General features: G+C 51.6%; 1 protein-coding gene across 1 annotated transcript in view; it reads right to left on the reverse strand.

The window, feature by feature from the left end:
- Window positions 1–669: 669 nt before the first annotated feature.
- Window positions 670–17,215, reverse strand: part of LOC128823040 (zinc finger protein 154-like) — an 85,966-nt gene continuing 69,420 nt past the window's right edge. Inside the window, exons 4-8 of the mRNA XM_054005071.1 lie at window positions 13,697–13,785; window positions 12,792–12,918; window positions 10,450–10,587; window positions 4,560–4,664; window positions 670–4,232 (exon numbers count right to left, since the gene is read on the reverse strand). Of these exons, the coding sequence (XP_053861046.1) occupies window positions 3,208–4,232; window positions 4,560–4,664; window positions 10,450–10,587; window positions 12,792–12,918; window positions 13,697–13,720 (1,419 nt within the window). The 5' untranslated portion in view covers window positions 13,721–13,785 and the 3' untranslated portion in view covers window positions 670–3,207. The remainder of the gene's footprint in view (window positions 4,233–4,559; window positions 4,665–10,449; window positions 10,588–12,791; window positions 12,919–13,696; window positions 13,786–17,215) is intronic.

Consider the following 17,215-nt stretch of genomic DNA (forward strand, 5'->3'; position numbering starts at 1 on the left):
CCAAAGATCCCCTCCTAGGATTCTAGATGGCTTTAGGAGAAACTTAAACTCAAGAAGGATTCTCCAGGGATGCCTTTAGCTCCTTGTGCACAAAGCACATTGAAAAAAATCCCAGAGCTTGAATCCCAGACCTTCAGATTAATGTTTTGGGTTCAACCAATTGAACTGCCCAGATTTATGAAGAAGGGAAACAAATGGGTGTGGAATAGAAGCTAGGCATTCAAAAGTGCAGGAAAATCCGCAGGACGCGTGCATCTTTTTTGACACAGCCCTAGCCCACATGTTGTCCTCCCTTTTCCCTCCAGCATCCTGAGGCCTTTTTGCAGCCATACACACAAGTGAAGTCTTCCCCCACTAACCTCTAGCAGCCCCAAGTCATCAATATGGGTAGTCTTGCAGTCCTGCTCTTTACCCCTGCCAAATTGGTCTGTGCAGTAAGTCTCCCTCTCTGATGGCCCCACTGAAGCATTTTAGCTGAAAGCATAAAACTGCAGGTGGGAACACATAGTTGGGCCTGGAGATCAACCACTGCAGGCAGCCAGTCCAGCTGCAGGCCTCCACTCAAATGCAGCTCTCCCATTCTGATTCTGGTATCAAACAGATAATGAACAATGTATGCATCGTGGGGGGGAGGGGGATTGTGAATGATGAAGGAATGGGTCCTGAATATGGGGTTTCAGAAGTGTTTAATGGAAAACTAGGATTATGCAGAGGCAATGGGGTAAGTTGAATTCAAAGGTGACTGGGTGAATTTGCCAGCTTACTTGGTAGGGCCCAAAGAACTGGTAATCCAATGTACGAGTTGGTCTGTTCCTGTGTAGGTTTTTCATGAGGAGCCATTCCTTCTGGCCTAGCATAATGGCAGGGCCCTCTTCTCTTCAATGGGTTGCATATTGTTTGTAGATCTTCTTCGTGTCCTCCAGATGAACTTTTATGCCATCTCAGGTTTGATGTTTGTGTTGAATCCAGTCCAGGGCTGCTGCATTTTGGGAAGTTGCAGGTAATTCCAGGTAGAACCAAGGGTGGAACTCATTGTTTGAAATAAAAGGGCTTTGCCACGTAGAACTGTGCTCTGCATTACTGTACACAAGCTCTCCCTGAGGTTGCAGCAAGGACTAGTTGTTCTGGTGGAAGTTTATGTAGCATCGAACATACTATTCCAGGATCTTGTTGGTTCTCACTACTTAAGTATTCATCTAAGTGTGGTAGGCAGAGGAGAGGGAGAATTACATATCCAAAATCCAGACAGCTTCTCACCAAAAGTGGGAGATGATGTGTTCTGGAAGGTCATGGAGGTGGACAACTTATACCACCCAGAGCCAGGCAATTTCCTGGGAGTATGGTAAACCAGTTCAGGGGATGAACTATCCAATCTTTATGCGGTGGTTCACTACTGTCAGAATGGTCATGAAACCCATTGGACTTGGATAATTCTACTACAAAATCTAAGGTGATGGCTGTCCAGGGACCCGGTAGAGTCTTAAGTGGTTGCAGGAGTCCAAAGGGTTTATTGGGCTGTGCCTTGCAGCAAGCACATATACTGCAAGAGACCACATAGGCTTGCATTGTGGCCAGCATGTGAGGCCACCAGAGGACATGGGAGACAAAGGTGCTGAGTTGAAATTTTGGAAATAAAAAGAGATCATCAAGTCGTTGGGTGTTAAATTTAAAACCCCTGGGAGATCTCAGCAATGGGCCGTGTTTATAAATGAAAGGGTGCATGGCTAATCGTTAATGAATTCCAAAGTAAAGCCTAGAGCTCTGTCTTTCAGACAGAGAAAAAATTCTTATGCATTTTTCAATGTCCCCTTCCAAGCTTTGATTGGGGCTTGATTGGTTTAAAGGAGTGGTGGCCCACGGGGATGATCATTATTTTATTCCTAAGCATTTAGTCCTGGTGTTGACTTTGCACGCTCATTAATATCTAGGGGGCAACCAGGGCCTCTACCCCTGGTATTAATTAAAGGGCAAAAACCTTCATCAACACAGTTATGGTTATCTGGGAGGATATCAACCCCTTGCAGAACCTCAACTTCAGCAAAACAAACATGTGAAAATAAGGAAAGGCACAATTAAGGTTGCACATACACATTAACTCTGCCCTCTTTCAGCAATGCCTTAACATGGCCCATTAACACATAGAATCATAGAAGATTAGGATTGGAAGAGCCCTCAGGAGGTCATCTAGTCCAATCCCCTGCTCAAAGCAGGACCAACACCAACTAAATCATTCCAGCCAAGGCTTTGTCAAGCCGGGCCTTAGAAACCTCTGAGGATGGAGATTCCACCACCTCCCGAGTCCAAGAGAATATATGACGAAATTGCTAAATAGCTATCCTCTTTTTTGGCACTTCTCTTGCTTATGTAGTTGATATCAAAGTTTTCCACTACAAGAACAGTCTATATTTTTATATACTCCATGCCATAGGAGAAAGCGGGTCACATTTTTCCAAGAATATTCAATACAGTGAAACTGCTAGCAATAAGGATGAACTCATCTGGCATTCTGTTTAAAAGGCAGATCCTTTACCGCAGAACTAAGTGAACAGGTGAGGGTATATCTAGGAAGCCAGCATTTTCACAGAATCACAGAATATCAGAGTTGGAAGGGACCTCAAGAGGTCATCTAGTCCAACCCCCTGCTCAAAGCAGGACCAATTCCCAGCTAAATCATCCCAGCCAGGGCTTTGTCAAGCCGGGCCTTAAAAACCTCCAAGGAAGGAGACTCCACCACCTCCCTAGGTAACGCATTCCAGTGTTTCACCACCCTCCTAGTGAAATAGTTTTTCCTGATATCCAACCTGGACCTCCCCCACTGCAACTTGAGACCATTGCTCCTTGTTCTGTCATCTGCCACCACTGAGAACAATTTTGTTATAAGAGGAATCACTTTAATAATTTCCCAAACCATCTTGTGCTTGGACATAACTTCCACAGAAAGTCATGGATTTGTAGGAAAGGAAGGGACCTCGAGAGGCAAAAAGAGGCCCAAGCCAGAAGCTCACTGGATAGATTGGAGAGACCATGGTAATGTAAATGATTCAAACAGCCTGAAAGGCCCCTATGTGGGAATTAGCAAAAGTATTAAAGAAATTTATTTTTGGTCAGCTCTAGATAAGGTTTTTATGGTGTTTATCTCCCATGTGGATTCTCTGATGATAAATAAAGGCTGAGCTCTGATGGAAGCTTTTCCCACAAGAAGCATCTCTAGAGAATCTCTCCTGTGTGGATTCTCTGATGTGCAGTAAGGGCTGAGCTCTGAGAGAAGTTTTTCCCACATTCACAGCATCCATAGGGTCTCTCTCCTGTGTGAATTCTTTGATGTCTAATAAGGGCTGAGATCTGAGAGAAGTTTTTCCCACACTCACAGCATTCATATGGGCGCTCTCCTGTGTGAATTCTCTGATGTGTAATAAGGTGTGAGCTCCGAGTGAAGGTTTTCCCACACTCCCAGCATTCATAAGGTCTCTCCCCTCTGTGGATTCTCTTATGGTCAAAAAGCCCTGAGCGGCTACTGAAGTTTTTCCTACACTCTCGGCATTCATAGGGTCTCTCTCCTGTGTGGATCCTCTGATGTGCAATAAGGGATGAACTCTGACTGAAGGTTTTCCCACACTCACAGCATTCATAGGATCTCTCTCCTGTGTGGGTGCTCTGATGCATAACAAGAGTTGAGATCCGAGCAAAGCTTTTCCTGCACTTATGGCATTCGTAGGGTCTCTCTCCCGTATGGGTCCTCTGATGTGTAATAAGGGATGAACTCTGACTGAAGGTTTTCCCACAGTCACAACATTGATAGGGTCTCTCTCCTGTGTGGACCCTCTCATGCCTAAGAAGGGTTGAGCTCCGAGTGAAGCTTTTCCCGCACTCACAGCACTTGTAGGGTCGCTCCCCTGTGTGAATTCTCTGATGTTCTATAAGGTGTGAGTGGCTACTGAAATTTTTCCCACACTCAGCGCATGTGTTGTTTCGCTCTCCTGTGAGGAGTCTCTTCTGAGCTGTGGTTTCCTTCTGAGTTTCCTGATAATTAATGGATTTACTAATTTTCTCCCCTGTCTTGTTTCCCTGCTCTCTCTCTGGCCTGTGGTCACTCTCACAGGCTTTTCCCTCCACATGATGCCAGGACACATTCCCTTTGGATCTTTGTGATAATCCCGCATGTGCTTCCACTTGCTCAGCATCTTGCTGCTGAGGATTCTGCTCCTTGTTCTCATTCAACATCCCAGCACCTGCTGGGATAGAGGGAGAAACCTCAGAAACAGTGATGGGAAAGGGGAGAGCAAACCAAAATAAATGCTACAGAGTCAGAAAAAAATCAGGATCAGAATCCCACCAAATTCTTCCCCACACAGGAGAGAAGAGGGCATAAAACCTGTTTCTACAACCCATCTGGGAAGGTCAAGTTGGGAAGTACGACCAGAGGTCTGTCGTTATGGGATGGAAGCCATGAGTGATATCGGCTATGAGGATGACTCCTGAACTCAGAGAGCTAACAAGGGTCTTTGTAGGGAATCCCAGCTGTTTCCTTCATCTTTTGAGCTGATTTAATGATTCCTCACCTGGACAGGCATCCTTCCAGATCTCTCTTTCATCTGAGCCCTGGACATCTGGCTTTTCTCCTCGTTCCAGCTGGGAGATCACATCAAATTTGGAAACTGGAAACTCTGCTCAGAGAAAAGAAAACAAGTGAGATCAGGTGAGTTCATAGGACATTTGTCACAATAACATGTTCTATTATTTTAACTCCAGACTATTTTAAAGCAGAAAATAGCCTGGGGCCACCTATCTCGGTTCTCAGATGTGTAGGATACTCTGCTTAATGAGGGATTTAACTATCCCCATGTCTGCTGGGAACACGGTGTGACGAACTGGGCCTGTTCTTACTGTGGTCTGTGAATGCTGACAGGGGAGTGGGGCTAGGATAGTCTGCCCAAAGGCGAATACCTGAGAGTGTAACATGAGAACCCAGGAAGGGGTTGGAGGCCAGGTGACTCCTTGGCCCGGGAAACTGAACAAAGGCTGTGGGAGGGGTCGCTGAAGGGAGAGTTTCAGAAGCTGGGTGGTGAGATGGTGGGGAGGCAGAGATCGCTCTGACCTCCCAAGGGGGGCTGGGATGCCCTGGGACCCCAAGATGGACCTAACTGAGGGGGTCCCTGTTGTCTGTGCCTGCAAGACCTGTCTTGGACTGTATTCCTGTAAACCTTCTGCTTTACTGGCTGGCTGAGAGTCATGGTGAATCGCAGGAAGCCGGGGGTGCAGGGCCCTGAGTTCCCCAATACTCCGTGACAACTGGTGGCAGAGGTGGGATCTACTGCACCCCGTGGACGGCGCTTCCTGCAGTAAGTGACTGGGGAGCAGTAAAACGAAGGGGAATTGACGGGGACCAGGCGTGCTGAAGAGTGAGAGAGAGACGGTTATTACCCCTGGGAGGGTGTGACCAGCGAGAAGGACTTTTGCAGTAACAGGGTCCCCCGGGGGGATCGCAGCGAGTGGTCCCAGGGGCGGAGGAGTCTGCAGCTCGACCCTGGCAGAGAGGTGGTGACCTCGAGAGGGGCTGGCACACTAGGGGTCTCCCTGGGAACTGTGGGGAGCTGTGAGCACACAGGCCGGGGAGTGGCCAGCAGGAGGATGTATGCCAAGCGGCTTAAGAGCGACCTGGTGGAGCTGTGCAAGCAGAGGGGGCTGCGCATTGGGAGGCTCACCAAAGAACAGCTCATTGCCCGGCTGGAGGCGGAAGATCGCGCGAATGAACGGATCCCTGTGTCTCAGGGAAGCAGCCTGGCAAATGCAGCGCAGGCACCAGTGTCTGTCCCAGCTGGGAGTGGTCAGCCGGCTGCTGAGGGCTTCCCGAGACCCCTCCTTCCTATGCCTAGGGGAAGGGTGGGGAGGAGCCCAGCAAATACCGAGGGCGCCGTGACCCCCCCGGCCAGCAGGGGATCCTCCCGGCGAAGCTCGCCGGCCAGCAGAGGATCCTCCTGGCGACGTTCGGCATCCGTGGAGCGGAATTGGCTGGAATGGGAGAAAGAGCTAAAACTGAGAGAGCTGGAGGATCGTGAACAACAGAGACAGCATGAACGGGAGGAGAAAGAGAAACGGAGACAGCATGAAGAGAGACAGCGTCAGCATGAACGGGAGGAGAATGAGAGACAGAGACAGCATGAAGAGAGACAGCGTCAGCATGAACTGGAACTGGCAAGATTGAAGGGCAGCGAACCCCCGGCTGCGGTGAGTGAGGGGGGACCCAGGACTGCACGGAGCTTTGATAAGTGCATCCTGGCCCCACGCAAGGAGGGGGAGGACATGGATGACTTCCTGGAGGCCTTTGAGACGGCCTGCGAGCTGCACCGGGTTGATCCCGCGGACAGACTCCGGGTCCTTACCCCCTTACTGGACCCCAAAGCCGTGGCATTGTACCGCCAACTGGAAGAGGCAGAGAAAGGGGACTACGAACTATTCAAAAAGGCCCTGCTACGTGAGTTTGGGCTGACTCCTGAGATGTACCGGGAAAGGTTCCGGAGTCAGGATAAAACCCCTGAGATCTCATATCTGCAACTAGCCGTCCGCATGGAAGGATACGCCAGCAAGTGGGCTGATGGGGCCCAGACGAAGGAGGACCTGGTCAAACTGCTGGTACTGGAGCAACTGTATGAGCCGTGCCCATCTGACCTGAGGCTGTGGTTGGTGGACAGAAAGCCAGAGAACCCGCGACATGCAGGCCGGCTGGCCGATGAGTTTGTAAAGAGCCGGTCAGGAGATAGAAGGGAGAAGTCCCAAAGGAACAGTCCCACCACCACGCAGAGAGAGAGTCACCATGGGACCTCCCCGTGGGAAAATACAGAAAAACCCCATCAGAGGGGAACATCCGGCGTCAGGACCATCCAACCCACTCAAGGGAACCCATGGGACATGGGCTGCTACCACTGTGGCCAAAAAGGCCACATACGGGCCCAGTGCCCCAGGCTCAGGGACAGGCTGAGCAGACCGAACCCACAGAGGGTTGACTGGGTAGAGACCCAGCCCGGCGAGAGGCAGCATTCCCAGGGAAGGGGGGCTGGCAGAGTACCACCTGCTAAGGAGGGAGGAGAGCTCCAGGCCAGCTCCTCTAGGGGGCTGGATGCTCCAGACTCAGGGTTTTTGGTTTATACGGTAGGCGCGGGGCTGTCCCTCCGGAGAGAGTACCTTGTTCCCCTGGAGGTGGATGGGAGGAAGGTCAATGGATACTGGGATACGGGCGCAGAGGTGACGCTGGCCCGGCCCGAGGTGGTGGCCCCAGATTAGGTGGTGCCCAACACCTACCTGACCCTGACGGGGGTGGGCGGAACACCAGTCAAAGTGCCCGTGGCAAGGGTACACCTGAAGTGGGGGGCCAAGGAGGGCCCCAAGGATGTGGGGGTACACCCGTATTTGCCCACTGAGGTATTGATGGGGGGGGACCTGGAGAACTGGCCAAGCAACCCCCAAAGGGCACTGGTTGTGACCCGCAGTCAGAGCCGGCGAGGGGCACTGCGCCCTGGCCTTGGGGGGGGTGCCTTGCCGGAGGCGCAGGACCCTAACCTGGTGGGGAGGGAACGCCCAGGGACACGGCTCAGGGAGGCTGCAGCTTCGGACCCAGCGGGCGAGGAAGAGCAGGTGGCCATCCCTGTCTCCGCTGCTGAGTTCCAGGCCGAGTTACAGAGAGACCCCTCCTTGCAGAAGATAAGGGACCTAGCCGACCTCAATGCGGTACAGACCATGGGACGAGGTGGCCGGAAAAGGTTCCTGTGGGAGAAGGGGTTCCTGTACCGAGAATGGGCTCCCCCAGGGAAAATGGAGTCAGGGGGGATCAGGAGGCAGCTGGTGGTACCCCAGAAGTATCGCCGCCAGCTGCTGCGCTGGGCCCATGACATTCCCCTCTCAGGGCACCAGGGAACCTGGCGTACCCAGCAGAGGCTGCTACGGAGCTTTTACTGTCTGTGACTTTCACTAAAAATAATCATGACAAAATCTTAACCTTAATCACATCTAAGGATTCTATCAAGTTCTGCCAAAAATTTAGGCACTCACTGAAGAGTGAGTTTGCTCTATTGAAGTTGAAGCGATGTTGGAATGGAACAATGATGGGAATGACGGCATCGATTACCTCAATTCAAATAGGGTGGTGTTGTGATCTTAGAACTGAGTCTAACACCAATTTGCTACATATATCAACTCATGTAGCACTAGATCAGGGCTATTATACCGATGCTTCAACCGGCCACTGTTAAAAGCAGTAAGTACCTTTGGGTCATGAATTAGGCTCAGCTAATGAACAACTGCCCACGTCTCAACCAAGATTCCATCAGCAGTGTTCTCTGTACCGTCCCACTGAATGCTATGGCAGTTGAAATCAGCAGTTACGATGCACGGCAAAATTCATCATTGTATGCGTGTGTGACAGGGTGGACTAAGTCCGGAGGCCCGTGCTGGAAGCCTTGCGGCCCTGCCTCATCCCACCCCAGAAAAGAGAAGAGGAGAAGTCCTCCAGGCAGCCTAGAGTGGCTGTAGGAGAAGCAGTCAATCAGAGGGGCTGCAAGAGCAGCCAACCAGGGGCCAGGAGGGCCATATAAAAAACAAGCAGCAGACACAGAGCAGTCAGCTGTTGCCTGGAGCTGGAAGAGGGAGGACTTTTGATACGGTCTCCCACAGTATTATTGCCAGCAAGTTAAAGAAGTATGGATTGGATGAATGGACTATAAGGTGGATAGAAAGCTGGCTAGATCGTTGGTCTCAACAGGTAGTGATCAACAGCTCGATGTCTAGTTGGCAGCCGGTATCAAGCGGAGTGCCCCAGAGGTCAGTGCTGGGGCTGGTTTTGTTCAACATCTTCATTAATGATCTGTATGATGGGATGGATTGCACCCTCAGCAAGTTTGCAGATGACACTAAGCAGGGGGGAGAGGTAGATACTCTGGATGGGAGGGATAGGGTCCTAGACAAATTGGAGGATTGGGCCAAAGAAATCTGATGAGGTTCAACAAGGACAAGTGCACTTAGGATAGAATAATCTCATTTACTGCGATAGGCTGGGAACTGACTGGCTAAGCGGCAGTTCTGCTGAAAAGGACCTAGGGGTTACAGTGGTAGAGAAGCTGGATATGAGTCAACAGTGTGCCCTTGTTGCCAAGAAGGTGAACAGCATATTGGGCTGCATTAGTAGGAGCATTGCCAGCAGATTGAGGGAAGTGATTATTCCCCTCTATTCGGCACTGGTGAAGCCACATCTGGAGTACTGTGTCCAGTTTTGGGTCCCCCACTACAGAAAGGATGTAGACAAATTGAAGAGAGTCCAGCAGAGGGCAACAAAAATTATTAGGGGGCTGGGGCACATGACTTACGAGGAGAGGCTGAGAGAACTGGGCTTGTTTAGTCTGCAGAAGAGAAGAATGAAGGGGGATTTGATAGCAGCCTTCAACTACCTGAAGGGCGATTCCAAAAAGGATGGAACTAGGCTGTTCTCAGTGGTGGCAGATGACAGAAGAAGGAACAATGGTCTCAAGTTGCAGTGGGGGAGGTCTAGGTTGGATATTAGGAAACACTATGTCACTAGGAGGGTGGTGAAGTACTGGAATGGGTTACCTAGGGAGGTGGTGGAATCTCCATCCTTAGAGGTTTTTAATGCCCGGCTTGACAAAGCCCTGGCTGGGATGATTTAGTTGGTGTTGGTCCTGCTTTGAGCCGGGGGTTGGACTAGATACCTCCTGAGGTCTCTTTCAACCCTAATCTTCAATGATTCTATGACTGGGTTTCTGGCTGGCTGGAAGAGCAGTAGGACCATGAACAGCTCAGTGTGTGCTGGACTGAGCCCAGGGAAGGCTGGTGAAGACCGGGGGAGCTAAGAAATTGCTAATGGCTGGCTGAGGAGAATAAGATCTGGGTCCAGAACCTAGCCAGACCAAGCAAGAGTACTGTGATGGGCCCTGTTGGTCTGGTTAGAGACTGAGACCAAGGAGTGCTTCCGAAAAGGACACACCAACCGAGGGTACCGTGATGGGCCCCTGTCAGACTGTTATAGAAGGCAGTGTGTCTGGGAAGGAAGCCTTAGTGGTACGGCCTCATACCAGGGCCTTGAGAAAGAAGGTAGAGACTCTATTCCCTGGAAGGGGTTTGTTTGTTTGCTCCACTTACAGATAGTGTGGGTGACTGAAGACCCACCATTGGCCTGGGGGGAGGGGAGGGGGTGCTTGCAAGAAGTAGGTGCCATCCGTATTCCAAACAAAAACAGCAGGCTCACACCCGACCAGAAGGGGGCTCTCGCAAGAGGCGGGTGCCGACCCCATTATAGGGCTTGGCTGGCAGCGTGGTATTTTGGGTAAGATCCAAACTAGTATTGATCTGTGTAGCGAGGCAGAGTGGCCTCCCTCTGGACTGGAGAGCAAAGGATCACTATGCTCACCCTGGTAGATGGAGCCAAACCCGCCCCGCCCCCCTCACCGGAAGTACCAGAGCTGGACAGGATGTATAAAGTGAGGGCTCTGCAGCTCAGTTGAGTGGGAGCCAGGGAAGGAGACGGATGCCTCTGCGCTGCTGCGGGATCCGGGAGCTGAATCTGTACTCTGCAGCACCTTGCCCCTGGAGGAGACAGACCCAGAAGGGGAGTTGTCGGGACTACCATCCACTGTGTACCCAGAGGACCTGTGGATCTCAGAGGTACCAAACCACAGGGGGGCAGCCAACAACTGTCTGGCTATGTGGCTGACTGCTTCTAGGTCAGCATGTTGCGGCTGGATCCCCACTGACCCAGTGGCAGACCACTTCGCCACTGTTAGGGCCTTGGGCTTGGACGCAGTAGAGTCAGGAGGGCCCACGTCCCCCTACCCCTGCCTCCCCACCCCTGGGGTGGCCGATGCCCCACCATAGGCCAGAAGGCCTGCGTGAATCTACCATTCACCAAGCTAGGACGCTCTCACTCCTTCCAAAGCCCCAAGATTGTGTGGGTGCTCACCCTTTCTGGATCCCTTAGACCGTGTGGGAGCTCATCCCTACTGGAACTCAGAACTAGCTGCCTTAGCCTGCTCTGCCTCACCCAATGGGCTAGAGCTCCAGATTGTTAAACTGAAGGGCTGCAAGCTAAGGACTATGCAGTGCTCTGCTGCACCCAAGGCTGGGGACAAGAGCACCAGACTATTGTTGCTTGTTTGCCTCTGTCAGATGGGCCCAGAACTATAGATTACTTATGGCTCAGGGCCACTGGTGTGACCTGAGCCCGAGGGTTACCGCCCAATATGATGAGGCAGAGTGGTCTCCCAACCCCGCTGGAGGGCGAGGGATCACAGCAATCTGGTAATGTGGCTGATACTTTGGGGATCAGAAGAACATTTTGTATAGTGAGTCGAGTTTTAAGTAACTTCTCACTTTACCGGATCTATTTCCTGACTGGGAGCCAGAGCCTGGAATGCAATAAGGGGGCTGTGTGATTTCTTTTTTTCAGCTTCTTGACAGTTTGTGGCTGGTTGGTGGATCTAACCACAGTGTTAACCACCAGTTCTGGGAGAATCTGTTGTTCTTTTTGCAGCTTGCACTGACCTTGGCATTTGCAGTGTGGGCTACCCTAAGCACCTCGGGTCACAACTTTCTAGAGCAGGGTTTCTCAAACTGGAGTCTGCGGACTAGTACTCCAGGAGGTCCACGAGTCATATCTGGGGCTGCCGGTCCCACTGATCAACTCCTCCCTCTCCCTCCCAGGGCCTCCTGCACACTGCAGAACAGCTGTTCAGCGGCGTGCAGGAGGTGTTGGGAGGGAGGGAGAGGAGTGGGGATGGGGTGCACTTGGGGGAAGGGGCAGAAAGAGGTGAGGAAGAGGAGGGGCATGGGTGGAGTGCAGATGGGAAGAGGTGGGGCAGGGGTGGGCCCTCGGGGGAAAGGGTGGAGTGGGGGCGGGGCCTGGAGCTGAGCGGGTGGCTTGGGAGTCCATGAAAATTTTTAAATCAAAATGGGGGTCCTTGGGTTGCTAAAGTTTGACAACTGCTGTTTTAGAGGATGATTTAGTTGTATACAAGCTATTCAGCTCCTTACAGCAGTCAGACAAGGTGGCCTAATACTCCCTTCTGGCCATAAAATGGGTGACTTTATAATCGATACAAGGAAGAACTAAGGGAAGATGCTATTGTTTGTGTTTTGTTCCACAGACGGGAATCCCAGCATTTATCTGCATGCCCTCCAGCTGTGGGCACTGTGCCAGCTGTTGCTGTAACTGGACAGGAGAGGGATTACTTGAAATAGCATGGCAGAGCTGTGACTGTCATATGAAGCGAAGTGCATGTGGACCGTGTATGCCTCCTTTCAGGGGTCAGTGTTGTAGGCTGTGTTAGTAAAGGCGCACAGAGTGCGTTCTTGCTATGGGTCTGTCAGTAATTAGTTGGCATACATGCTAGTGGTCTGCAGGGCCTAGTGAGGCTAAAGGGCTGGTCACATTTTGCAATTCTGCGATATTAGACTTTGTGCTATACTGCCCCTGTGCTCCGTTCCCAAGGTGTTCTGTAGCAGGGGAGGGGAGAGCGCTAATCTGTGTGTCGTTGGCATGTTAGGGTGTTGCTGAAACAGGGAAGAGTTCAGGTTGCATTGTGGGCGTGGCGTGAACCTTCACTTTTCATTTCTTTTAATCATAGAATATCATCTAGTACAACCCCCTGTTCAAAGCAGGACCAATCCCCAGACTAATTTTTGCCCCAGATCCCTAAATGGCCCCCTCAAGGATTGAACTAACAACCCTGGGTTTAGCAGGCCAATGCTCAAACCACTGAGCTATCCCTCACAAAGGGGACAGGAATCCTTACCCAGCGAGGTCACATTCTCACAGTTCTCCTGCATGACATCCCTGTAGAGGGCTCTCTGAGTGGAGTCCAGCAGAGCCCACTCTTCCCTGGTGAAATACACAGCCACCTCCTCGAAGGTCACCGGCCCCTGAAAGAGCAAGAGTCCAACACTCAGTACCTGCTGCTCCACTCCCAGCCCCACTATTCATGACACAGCAGGCCCAATTAATTGGAAGCCTAAGGAGGCACAGAGTCCCACTCTGCTCAGAGCATCCAGGAGGCATCAGAGCGAGGGGAGGAAAAGAGTCCCACTTCCCTCCTAGCAGACAGAGGCTGGCAGGGTCTTCACACTCATTACACACCTAGTCAGAGGCTGATGCAGGAGATGGGTCCCTAGAAGGCTCCAGGCCCCCTGGTAGGAATCCCAACCTCCTCCCCATTGCCAGCAGCTAGATGGGAGGGAATGGGGCATCTCCCCTAAGCCCCTCTGATCAGTAACTTCTTCGTATCTCAGAGCAGCCTCCACTTAGTAGGTTTATGCTCCAGCACTGGCAGTTTGGTAAGTTATCCCAGCCAAGTCCAGGGCATCTGTTTCCTGTTCCACAAAAAAGGAATTTCCACCATAACCCCCAGGGGTCTGTTCCTATAATCTAGTCCCCAAGTAAAAACAAGTTCCAGCAGGTTTGTCACCCACTGTTCCCCTCCCTTTCTCCACCCTTTGCACAGGTGCTGACTTTTCCTTTTCCTCTTCCCGCCCACCTGCTGCTCTCTGCCCTCCCCCAAGCCCTTCCCAGCTGTTTGGCTGTCAGCGCCTATGACCCTGGGTATTTCCTGCCCCCTCCCACCTCCAGATTGAACTTCCCACCTATGTATTTTCTGCCCCCCCCCCAGCAGGAACGCACCAGCAACTCCCTTGGTATCCCTACCTGAGCCTGCTCTTCTGCAGCCATTTCCCTTCCCCCTCTCCTTGAAGGATGGGACAATCTGGAGCTAAATGGGGGTGTTATTCTGCAGCCTGTCAGGGTGAGAGAGAGAACTAGTGAGAGTCCGGAAGGGACTTTAGTTCATTCCACATCTTGATTGCCCCTAGTGCTTTCCCTGCAGACAGACGTTCCAGACACGCATGCTGGGAACATCATCAGTCATTCTATGACTTTATTACAGCACATACACAAACCCGTCCCCATCAGGACTGAACCCTCTGAGACATTTTCCAACCCTGAGGGCAGCGCGTTCCCCCTGCAGCACGGGAACTAGGCAGTGGCAGGTACTGGACAAAGCCTGTTCAGTGCAGGTGCAGTACATGAAATGAAATTTGCCGAGATGCAAAGGATCAGAACATCGTACGGCTGTGAATGGCCTCCAAGGCTGGAGTGACAGAAACGGGATGAAATTCAATAGTACAAAGTGAAAGGTCTCACACACACAGCGTCTGATCATAAGAATATCCGCTACAAGTCGTGGCTGGAAGAGACAGAGGAGGAAGAGACCTGGTGTGTTGGTGGATCACAGGTGACTATGAGTAAGGCTCCATGTTTGTCACTCACCTCTGTGACTTCTGCAGCGGCCCGTGTGGCTGGCCCGGGAGCCGCCTGAGCAGCTTGGGCAGCCCCTGGGCTAGTCGCACTGGCTACTGCTGGAGCAGTCTTGCCCCCCCCCCCCCGCACCTCCCGGCAGCAGGAGGTTTTTTTGGGAGGAGGGGGGGCTCAGGGCTGGTGATTGGGTGTGTGGCAGTGCTTACCTGGGGGGGGGCTCCCCAGAAGGGTGACAAGAACTCCTCTCCCACAGCTCCTAGCTCCATATGCTGCCTCCGCCGCAGGCATCAGCCCTGCAGCTCCCATTAGACACGGTTCCCAGCCAATCAGAGCTGCAGAACCGGGCTTGGGGGCAGAGCAGAGGCAGCACATGGAGCTAGGAGCTGGAGGTCGCTGCTTCCCTAGAGCCGGGTGGGGAACCTGCCCCAGCCCTGCCAACCCTCACGCCCCCAAGCACCTGTGTTGCCCCCGGGCTGCAACCCCCCACCGTGCCCCCCTTGACCGTGCCCCCCTGAGCACTCGCAGTGCCCCCACGTCTTCCCGCCCCTGAGTACCTGTGGCGCCCCCAGCCCACCCCTTCCCAGCACTTGCAGTGCCTCCAGGGCCCCATGACCTACTAACAATACCTGTGACTAAAATGTAGCCTTAACTATGAGCCACTAATGTCATGTGGCTGTGAAAAAGGCAAATGCATCTCTGGGACGCATCAGGCGAGGAGTTTCCGGTAGAGATAGAGAAGCATTAATGCGTTTACACAAGGCACTGGTATGACCTCATTTGAGCTAGACAAGGCAGGTCACCCATGTTCAAGAAAGATGAATTTAAACTGGAACATGTGCAGAGAAGAGCGGCTAGGATGAGCAGGGGAATGGAGGGCCTGCCTGATGAGAGGAGACTGGAAGATCTTGGTTTATTTACTCTAGCAAAGAGAAGCCTAAGGAGGCCTATGATTGCTCTCTGTAAATATATTAGGGGGTAAATATTAGGGAGGGTGTAGAACTATTTAAGCTAAAGGACAAGCCTAGCACAAAACCAAGTGGCTCTCACCTGGCCATGAACAAAGTCAGGCTGGAAATTAGATGAAGTTTTCTCACCATCAGAGGGGTGAGGGGCTGGGACAGCCTCCCAACAGCCGTTGTGGGGGCAAACAGCTTCTGTAGCTTTAAGGAAGTGCTGGGCAAATGTATGAGTGTGTGTGATGGGGCGCCTGCCCCTCACTGGTAGGTAAGAGGTTAAAGCCACCTTGAGGAGGCTGCATGGGAGGCAGCCAATGAGGAAAAGGCTTATAGTGCCAGCCAATCAGGAGAAGTTTTATTGGAACAGCCAATCAGGGCCATATAAGAAGGGGCTGTCACTGCTTGAAGGGTGAGGGAGGAGGGCTGGCTGCTTAGAAGGCTGGAGCACCATGGACAGAGCAGTGCTGGGCAGGGAGCATGAGTGAGCTCCCGGCTGACCGCTGCCAGACTGAGCCTTGATACAATGGTGGTGGAGGTGCTAGGGCTGCGGGCGAGTGGCCCAGGGAAGGAGATGCCAGAGTTGGAGGAGAGGCAGTATGTGTCTGCTGGCTATAGGGTCCCCCCCAGACACCTTGCCCCACTTGCCATTGAGGGGAGAGGCCAGTCAATGGACTGCAGTTTGCCACTGAGACAAGCAGCTAGAATTGGGACTGCAGTTTGCCACTGAGGCAAGTGGTTGGACTAAGGACTGTCAGTCCCCTGGAAGGGGGGAAGGGACAGACTGGGACACCACCAGAAGGCTGTGTCCAGAAGAGGACGACCCGGTCCGGGGAGTGACGTGGGTCATGGAGACAGACGAGACGATGGGTGAGACATGGGCGTACTGGTAAACCCCAAGCTAATTCCCAGGACAGCCAGGAGTAGGTGCTGCGGTGGTGAGTTGCCCCCTGTTACAATATGATTGTATGATGGGGTTATTTGTGATGATGGGTGGCAGGGCTCAGCAGCCCTGGGGCTCACTTCTGGTTTAGATCTTATGTTCCTAAACCTCATGCTTCAGGGGTTCAGCTGGCCACTGGCAGAGGTCAGGAAGGGACATTTTTCCCTCAAGGAGCTGACTGAGGAGATATCTGAGCCATTAGTGATTATCTTCAAGAACTCATGGAAGATGGGAGAGAGACCAGAGAACTGGAAGAGGGCAAATATAGTGCCCATCTGTAGAAGGGGGAATAAGGATAACCCAGGGAATTACAGACCAGTCCTCTTAGCTTCAGTATCTGGAAAAATAATAGAGCAAATCATTAAGCAATCAATTTGCAAACACCTAGAAGATAATAATGTGATAAGTAACACTCAGCATGGATTTGTCAAGAATAAATCATGTCAAACCAACATAACAGCTTTCTTTGACAAGGTAACAAGCCTTGTGGATAAGGGGGAGCAGTAGATGTGGTATATCTTGACTTTAGAAAGACTTTTGACACTGTCTCACATCACCTTCTCATAAACAAATACAGCCTTGATGGAGCTACTATAAGGCACATGAATAACTGGTTGGAAAACCATTCCCAGACAGTAGTTATCAGTTATCACAGTCAAGCTGGAAGGGCATATCAATTGGGGTCCCACAGAAATAAGTGGTTTTTCCCATACACCATTTCCTTCCTCCTCCTTCTGCATTTCTTCCCTACCCCTCTTTGTCTAACCCTTTCTCTGTTCCACCTCTTTCCCTCCTCTCCCTTGACAAATCTACTCTCCCAACTGATCTTTGTCCTTCCACCATTTCTCCCCCCCTTCTTCTTATAGACTATTTAAAGACAAGTCTGTGCAAACTAACAACAATATATATAACCTGCCATTTGTGTGTTCTTTAACCAAAAACAATTCCAAACTCTTTTTACTAATCAAAAGAAGTGTCTTCATGCATGTCTTCCCTTCTTTTAAAAAAGTCTTT

The sequence above is a fragment of the Malaclemys terrapin genome, chromosome 15 (genome assembly GCF_027887155.1).
Source record: "Malaclemys terrapin pileata isolate rMalTer1 chromosome 15, rMalTer1.hap1, whole genome shotgun sequence".
Taxonomy (NCBI): domain Eukaryota; kingdom Metazoa; phylum Chordata; order Testudines; family Emydidae; genus Malaclemys; species Malaclemys terrapin.